The sequence below is a fragment of the Seriola lalandi genome, unplaced genomic scaffold, assembly GCF_002814215.2.
Source record: "Seriola lalandi dorsalis isolate HSWRI2012SDOR001 ecotype SW California unplaced genomic scaffold, Sedor1 jcf7180002054885, whole genome shotgun sequence".
Classification (NCBI taxonomy): Eukaryota; Metazoa; Chordata; class Actinopteri; order Carangiformes; family Carangidae; genus Seriola; species Seriola lalandi.
Genome location: NW_019525437.1, coordinates 957,624 through 966,459, shown reverse-complemented (window position 1 = coordinate 966,459; position 8,836 = coordinate 957,624). Strand labels below are relative to the sequence as shown.

At 42.2% G+C, this 8,836-nt stretch overlaps 1 protein-coding gene across 3 annotated transcripts in view; it reads right to left on the bottom strand.

Moving 5' to 3' along the window:
• Positions 1 to 3,324: 3,324 nt before the first annotated feature.
• The window catches only part of eps15l1a (epidermal growth factor receptor pathway substrate 15-like 1a), a 50,586-nt gene continuing 45,074 nt past the window's right edge, over positions 3,325 to 8,836 (bottom strand). For 2 of the 3 annotated variants that reach the window (XM_023428853.2, XM_087179962.1), the window contains 2 exons: positions 7,771 to 7,787; positions 3,325 to 7,110 (listed from right to left, as the gene is read on the bottom strand). In XM_023428853.2, coding sequence (XP_023284621.1) covers positions 6,964 to 7,110; positions 7,771 to 7,787 — 164 coding nt within the window. In that variant the 3' untranslated portion in view covers positions 3,325 to 6,963. The remainder of the gene's footprint in view (positions 7,111 to 7,770; positions 7,788 to 8,836) is intronic. The other variant, XM_087179963.1, reaches the window with a different exon arrangement.

Genomic DNA, 8,836 nt, shown 5'->3' with positions numbered 1-8,836 from the left:
TGTTAACATGAGTCTGTCAGGAGGATTTCAGACTGAGCTCTGTAGTCAAAGTCAAAGTCTCTTTCTCTCTCTCTCACACACACACACACACACACACACACACACTACAGAGTAACTTTCTTCTAGAAACTAGAATCACCTCCTCATGGTTGTCTGCCTCCTCCGCTCAGACTAGTTTCAGGTTACATCCCTGTTTATCCAGAGTCATACAAAATATGAACCGTTTGTGTGAAATGTGTGAAGCCTTCATTAATGGCTAAAAAGTGCTCATTGAGGTCACACTGACCTTTGACCTCCAAAGTCTAATCCTTTCGTCAATGTTTGTGTGAAATTTGAAGCAGTTCCTTCAAGGCGTTACTGAGATATCGTGTCCATGAGATTGAGACGGACGTAGAACAACCTGAGAACAATAAGTCTATGGCTCTGGCTGTCACCAATGTGGAGACATAAAAACAGACCTATAACATAGAGTGTTTCATTTCTCTGAAGGTCTGAATTGTATTTCCAAGCTTTCTCTACAGTGAAAGGAATAAAAAAGTGAGGCATTTATTTTGAAATAAGCCCTAAAAAATAAGCCCCCCTCATGCTATGAAACACCAGAAATACTCATTTTCACCCATTAGAAAATCTAACTCACTTTAATTTATGGTTTTAGCCCAAATGTAATTTCATAATCTGACTAAAAACACTCACCGTGTAGAGTTTGTGTATAACTGAATGAATGCAAATAAACTCCTCCTCAGTCTGTTCAGAGGACGGTGACTTCAGGGGTCAAAGCAACGCTGAAGCTTCAACTCTGGACACATTCTCTACTCAGAGAAACTTCTACTGGATGCTGTCAAATGAAACTAGTCCTCAGTTCAATTTTCTGTGGCTCTCCTGGGACTGAGTTGGCCCAATGCTGGAGCCTCCTGGACCCTGTGACCTCCAGGTCTGCAGCACCTGAGCTCCTTCATCTGGGAGCTTTTTCAGGAACTGTTCTCTGAATAGAAAGTGAGCTGAAACTGACAGGCATGACAAACACAGGCTAAACCAGCAATTACCCTGCAGCTAGTGTTATTTCCATCCGTGTGTGTGTGTGTGTGTGTGTGTGTGTGTGTGTGTGTGTGTTCAAGGCCCTCAAGCAGTGAAGAACATCCCTCTGTTTCCCAGAATTCCTCCTCTGCACAGTCTGAGTTTCCACATGGAGGACACAGGAGAGTGCAGCCGTGCTGATGAGGCTGGAGTGGATGCTCTCAGCTCAGAGGACGGAGGGAGAGATGTTTACCCTCCAGTTCCCTCTGACCCACATTCCCAGTTAAAAGCCAATAGGCTTTTCATTTCCTTCTCTTCATTACCATTGGGTAAACACCAACCTAGCAAGGAATTTCCTGTTATTCCATACGGAGACAGTTAGCATTCGCTAACATAGCAGACTGCTTGGGTTTCAGCTAATACGTCCAGAAATGGCCGTTGTGTTTGCACAGCATTCATTTCACACTGCACAGCTGTATCCTTGAAATGGAGCTAAGTGTAATTTACTGAACATTGTGTCCGTCTGTGAGGGACAGACCTGTTACTGCGGGTCGTGTTTAAGCTCTTCTTCTGCAAATCTATCAGAGAGCAGGACGTCTGAGTGTCCTGTCTTATAAACTAAGAGGATGCTGTTCATTTAAAGGATGATTTTGGTTTTATTACTATAGTGGATGTTATTCTTGTTGTTGTACAGATCATTTCCATTGTCTATGATAAGACTGTACCCACCACCTGGTCTAATGACCTGGTCAGAGTTGACCATCTGTTTCTCTAACTGCAGGCAAGTTACGTGTTCCTGTCAGTCCGTCTTTACATGAAACTGTTTCCCAAAAAGTGAAATTAAATACAAAAACAGAAAAAAATAAAGTAAAATGAAACATTATATTCCCGACTGCATGGAGAATTATTTAAATAGCATTTAGACCGTTATGTAAACAGTTAAATGAATATGAGGCTGCTGCTTAAAGTCTCAAGAAGCTGCTGCACCAGCAAAATGTTTGTTTATGTAGGTGCGCCCACCTGCTCTGCTGTAATACCACATCTGATATACAGGTGTGTGTGTAGGGTATCTGAATCTGAAAATGGTATTTCAGCTTTAACCAACCCTGAACTGAACTGAGCTATGTCAGGTTCTCATCTCGAATGTGGAACCTCTGGTGTTGCTGCCTGAATGCAAATGTCTGAGTCCTGTGAAGCGCCTTTTGTTTTGATTTATTTTTATGTGAATTTCTTTTTGTCAGACGATTTTCCCCCCCCCCCCCCCATTAGCTGTGGCCTTAATAGAGATTGAATGATCCACCTTAATCATGTTAGTTCAGTAAATTAGCACAAGATGAACCTTCAGGGCCCCTGCAGCTCTGGGGCAGTTACCAGCTTTGCCTGGTTGGTGGGAGACTGGTTAAGCAGTCTGTAACCTGTGGTGGATGTTTACTTTATGTGTGTTTCTAACCTGTCTGAGAGTCAGACTTCCTCCTTCTGTTGATGTCACCATGTGAGAACGATGTTATTGTCACTGATGGATCTGATAAGCAAAACTAAGAAAACTACAGTTCACTCAGAGCTCTGAGCCCCACCCAGGCCAAACAATCCTCCACAGAGTCAGATCCAGATTCTTTTCAGAATCTGCACCATATTCTACAAACTCTGATCAACACCATTAATATGTCTGATTTCTCACATCAAGAGCCAATCCATCCAGATTTCCCTCCACCAAGTCTGGTGCTAATTGGTTCACTACTTTTTGTGTGAACCTGCTGACAAACAAATAAACAATTACATTTTATCTATATTTGTCTGAATCAGGACAGACATTTTTCTTCAGGTCTAGACCGTCTCTTTATGACCGTCTAAATGCTGCATTATGGGACATGTAAAGAGGGACAGAAAATACCCTGAGGGTAAGGTGTCAAATGTTTTTGTCTGTCAGTCTGTGACTGGACCAACACTACAGAGCAGTCTGACATCTGTCAAATAGGCTCCTGGAGACACCTACAGCAGCAGGAAGTACCACAGAGGAGGTGTTGAGGACAGGTGTCTGTCTGTCTGTGGACAGATGTTATCACCATGACAACATCACAACTGTACAAGATGCAGTCATGAAACTTTACAGGCGTGTGGTTGAGATCAAACTGAAGGCTGAGTGTGACGATGGTTATGTTCTGAAGATTGAATACAGAGTACTCCTGTTATAATGTAGTAATGACCACAGAACATCTACATGTTGACCCACTGCTGATGGTCTCTGGATTTTGCAGGAATCTTATTCTCTTCAACCAGTCTCCTGTGACAAATGACGCAGGTCCAGTGTGATTGAACTGAAATGTTTATTCTAGTAAACAGTACAGACCATGTAGAGAGGATCACTGTTCAAAAGAAACCAGTATCTGTTCTCTCAGCTATTAGTGTAACTGTCAGTAATCCTCTTCAAGTTTACTTCTTCTTCTTCACTTTTTATGGGACAAATATAATAGACATGATACTATACACACTGTATACACATTGTATGCATCTCAATAAAGACAGCTCAGATTATTTCACCTTCATGTGAGGAAGGACAGCTGAGGAAGGCAGGAAAAGAAAAATCCAACAGGCCTCAGAAGAAAAAGTGAAATGAATGAAATGAGTCCCAGTCAGTCCAGGCTGCTCACTATGAAGCTGCTGCACATGAGTACAGACAGAATTAAAAGGCTCCTACCTAAATGAAATATCCCCCATGAGAGAGATGAACATAAGGAATTTAGTCATTTTTCAGCCGTCACTTTATAAATACCTCTTTTTTTAAATAGTAACATTGCTGCTAATTTAAAATATTGAGTAATGAACATTGTGTTACCATTTTCTCCTGAAACAGACTGAGACCATTTAGGAATCCGAGGTTTTCAGATTCTGCAGCGAGCGGGAAACGTCCTCCACAGAGGCGGGACAGAGCAGGTGCATAAATAAACATGTTAAAAACAGACGCTACATATCAAAAACATCAGACTGCTTTCACAGATTACACAAAACAACAATAAAAATAAACATTATCTATTGCACAACGGAGGTATCAGATGACAGGTACCGGTGTGGACTCGTCTCTCTGAGCAGCACGCAGCGGGCTGAGCTCACAAACACGTCAGGTCACAGGTCACACTGAAATGTGTCTCTAGCATCAAATACATGGCCAGATTCATCATATTGTAACTTCCTGTTTTTATCTTACTCATTTTAGACAATTTTAACGTTTCAGAACTCTGGCTTATTTTGTTCAAAGAAAAAAAAGATTTGAGAGAACGTTAAAAAGCCAGTATGTGTTTTATGAGTCACATGGAGCTGCGTACAGCTCAGAGGGAGGAGCTCACTAGCACCAGGACACTGTCTCCTACAGGAACACACACTGTAACAGCTACAGCAAAGTAAAAACTCATGATATGTAAACAAGACAAAAATGGCAGAGAGGCAGTTTACGCTTCTACCTGACAGAATCAGTGAACATCAACTCCAGCACCTCTGTCCACTCTGGGTGAATTCACATTACAAGCAGTTTAGCATTTTTCCTCAAGACAGACAGGTGAGTGATACCTGTTCAATACTCCAGTCACTGAGCTCCTCAGTCTTCTTCACTGGGGAGGAACAACAGAACTGAGTAACGTGCAGTACCTTCTTCAGAGGCTTCACACTGTCTCAGCTGTTACTAATGATCCTTTGTTAAATTACAGGATTAAAAAGTATTTTGTTTGTCCTTTAGTTAAACTAAAGATACAGCTTGTTATCATTCTACAGAGACCCAGTCCTGATCCAGGGCCATCATATTATGGATCATAGTCCTGGATGCGCGTGTGATGGAGCCATTTTGGTAAATTAGGCGTTCATTAAATCTGTTATGAACATATGATCAAACAATTCGAAACATCTGAGGCAGAGTTCAACACATCAGGTCTGTGTAGATGAAAAACATGATTGAAAGTCCTGACCCACTCAGTGCTGCCCCGGTGGATGGAAACTATATTACAGAGAGAGCAATGACTCTTTAGTCCAGCTCCCAGCAGCAGCTTGAGTCACTCTGCTGTGAAGAAAAGCTGCGTCATCTGTGATTTTACTAAATTTCTTCTTTCTCGTTGTCATTCTTTTCTGCCTCAGACACTGTTGAGAAGTTGTATTTTCTAAATTCTTCCTGTAACAAACTGAACGAACATCAGAGATGAAATGTTCCAGTTCCGTCACCAGACGTCCAGCAGTGCATGATGGTCCTGCTGCTGGTGTCAATAATCTAATACAATCTAATGTAAGAGCAGGTTATGGTAATGACTCAATGACTCAAACATCTCAATCCATCATCCCTTAAAGTAACGTGGAGGAGAACAGGTGTGCTCTGAGCTGATCAGGTGTGTGATTGGTCACAGAACAGACTCAGAGATATAAAACATGTGAAGCAAAGGGGTTCAGAGTCAAATCAAACTCCAGAGTCAGGTGATCAGTCACCACTTCAAGTAAAGGGACAACCAGCAGAACAACAAGGTGAGTGGTTAAATCCAAACTATGACACATCAGAAAAAGCACTTCTTCACATATTTCCAGTTTCCAGCTGAAAGACACCTGAAGTTCCAGCGTGAGCCTGCTGGTGTGTACAGCACTGAACCACAAGACACAGCACAAAACAACCACATGGAGTCTGATGATCTTTTAAAACAAAAACGTGTCAAAAGAATCACATTAATGACGACAACCAGCTCGTGGAATAAACACAGAGTTAAAATCCTCGCTCTAAAAAGAAAACAAGGTCAAATGTAGAAAAAATAAGAAATCTTGCCTTTCACCTGCTGGATGTGGTTCAACTTCACAGCATCGGGATCAGAGTACAGCTTTTGAGAAGAGGCATAGTTTATCTATATACACTGGACAGCAGGAGAGAGGGCACAGGAGGTCATCACAGAAAACTCTCCACACGACAGCCTCACACTCTGGACACAGAAAATACATCTGTACAGTTTCTTACTGGATATGTTGACACTTGAAACTCTGCCTGCTCACATTAGAGGGAACCAGTGTTCCAGCCATATTAATCAGAGTGACCATATGTGAACATATCCCACTAATGTTGGCTTCACACAGGAGCCGGGGGGGGGGGGGTCATTCTAGATGCTCTGGACCAGGGACCAAGGGTTCTCAGGGCAGAGAGCAGGCCCCTCCTGACCCCCTGGTGTGGTGTAAAATTAAAAAGAAAACTTAATATTTGGGGAACCTCTGCACCCAGAGTGAGAAGAGAGGATCAATAACAATTTCATTTCAGTACTCGCAGTACAGAGTTTAGCACAAAGCAGAAGGAGAGGTAACCAGGCAGCAGAAGTGAAAACAAACTCAACTAATATGGACCATCTCACTTCTCATCTGAGACTAGATCAGTGACCGTGATTCTGAAAATCAGTTACCGTGATTCTGAAAATCCGATTGAACTCAACTGATCCATCAGGAGAAATCCACTGGCAGTTTGAATTGTGTGTTATTTTTCTGGATTTGCTCTTAAGCCGCTGACAGCAGCAGCTGTTGACGTCAGTGTGATTCTCTCCATCGTTGATGAAGGTGGAGAAGAAAAACAACACGCTGATATACAAACTGTCAGCTCATCACCTTACTGTCCAGCCACTATAGTGCATATACACAGTGCATCCGTTTGTCTCCTTTGAACCCCCCCCCCTCTCCGTCCATCTCTTCATGTCAGCAGGAGTTTTGCAGTGATGACTTCTTCGTCTTGTTCTTTAATGTCAGGTCGGACTCGTCTGGAAGCCCTCTCTGTATCTTCAGTGAGTGTGTGGGGGGGTGTGAATAATGGAGGTGCAGGTGTCCGTCATGTAGATGTCAGTCATGTTTGTCTACACGTGAGCCTGTGTACGCACTGTGTGTGTGTGTGTGTGTGTGTGTGTGTGTGTGTGTGTGTGTGTGTGTGTGTGTGCGTGTGCTGGGGGTTCCAGGTCATGCATTGGACATCTCGGCCTTGCTGAGGGCGATGGCGAGCTCCAGGTCCTCCTGCTCCTGCTGTCTGAGCCGCTTCAGCCGCTCACGCTCCGCTCGCTCACTCTCCCGCTTCGCCCACTCCAGCTGCTGAGCCTCATTCCCAAACTACAGAGAGAGAGAAAGAGAGACATGGAATCTGCCTGTTGTACTCCATTGTATTATATTAAAAAGCGGCCGGGGGCCGTGTATGTTGACCAATAATGTCAAAGATGTTTGCGGACATTTAAAAACAATATCATCATCTCACAGTTTCAAGTTTTTAGCCTAGAAAAAGTCCCTCTCACTAAATGTCTTGGTCACAATATTTAAAGGTAAATAAATAAAAATCAAAGGATCCTTATTTTAAATGTTTGTTTATATTGGATGCAGAAGTAAATCAGTATGTGACACATATTTGATATGCCTATATATTTAATCTGTAAACTACTTTGGCAACAACATGTTTTTGTTCATGCTCAATAAAGCAGAATTTTTAAAAGATCATATCATTTGTCAGACCATTTATTAGATTTTTTAAACTGTCAAATATTGATACTATTATTGGCACTGACATTCAGGTGAGTTCAAACTAAAGTAAACATCAACAATGAAACAACAATGTGACATGCATCATGTTAGAAACTGAGCTTTTTAATTCAGGTCAATGTCTTTTCCTCATTCAGCAACACATGGTGTGAGATCTATTAACACAAACACTTGCCTTTACACTCATTTATTCAAATACTGTATGATTAGATGTGAATTTGACTGTGTTCAGTCTCTTACCTTAGCTTTGTCAGGTCCTGTCAGAGAGGTGGATCACAGAACAGACATCTTATCAAGCAGAAACTCAACTCATGGATCTAGACTAGTTCACAGGACGTCACAGCAGACACAGACACAGACACACATACACACACACAGACACACACAGACACACACAGACACACACACACAGACACACACACACACACACACACACACACACACACACACACACACACACACACACTGAAGGGAAAACTGCAGAGCTCCTGTTCAGCCCTCCTCACCCTCTTCATCCTGTTCCATGCTTTTGGAATCTACTTGTTCATTAAAGTAAATCATGAATTATTACAATGCTAACAAGCTACTGACATTGTAGTAGACACCTGGTGCCAATAAGGGCCACAGGTGAGACACATGGAAAGATGAAAAAGAGCTGTCAGTGAAGCCCTTCAGGTAAAGACAGAGAGAACTGAAGGACAGCAGCTGAGCAGGACTTCTACAACAGCAGTGACAGATGCTTTATCCACTGTGACGGAGAGATGAGATGTCAGACTCTGTGTCTCCCCATCACCAGTTTATCCACATTCCAGGATAAGTCTTGTTTTAATGATTTAATGACATCACTATGACGACTGGCTGCTTCACCACATAACACTAATTCAGATTGCAGACGTCAGACACCTTTTTTTCCCCCCTGATACAGATTCTGATAAACTGAGTACTGCTCTGATACCACTGCACAGAAATAAAACGAAAATAAATAAATGAACAGCTGTACACTACTGACCCTGTACGGATGTGATATGATTGCTTCCTACACTACACATACTGTACTGTACTCCTTTTTACTGGTGGGACTTTCCACTGTAATATGTAGCCAAATTGCTGACGTTTAGCAGATGGCTAACTTTACACAATTTACTATAATCATTTCTTCTTCACTGCTCTAAAACTGTAGCTGCCAGTAGCTGCACAGCACAACATACAACATCCTATGTAGACTACTGTTTTAGCAGCGAAGAAGAATTGATTTCCGGGAAAATTGCTGTTTTATCTAGGAGTGAAACTTTAAAGTTTATTAATG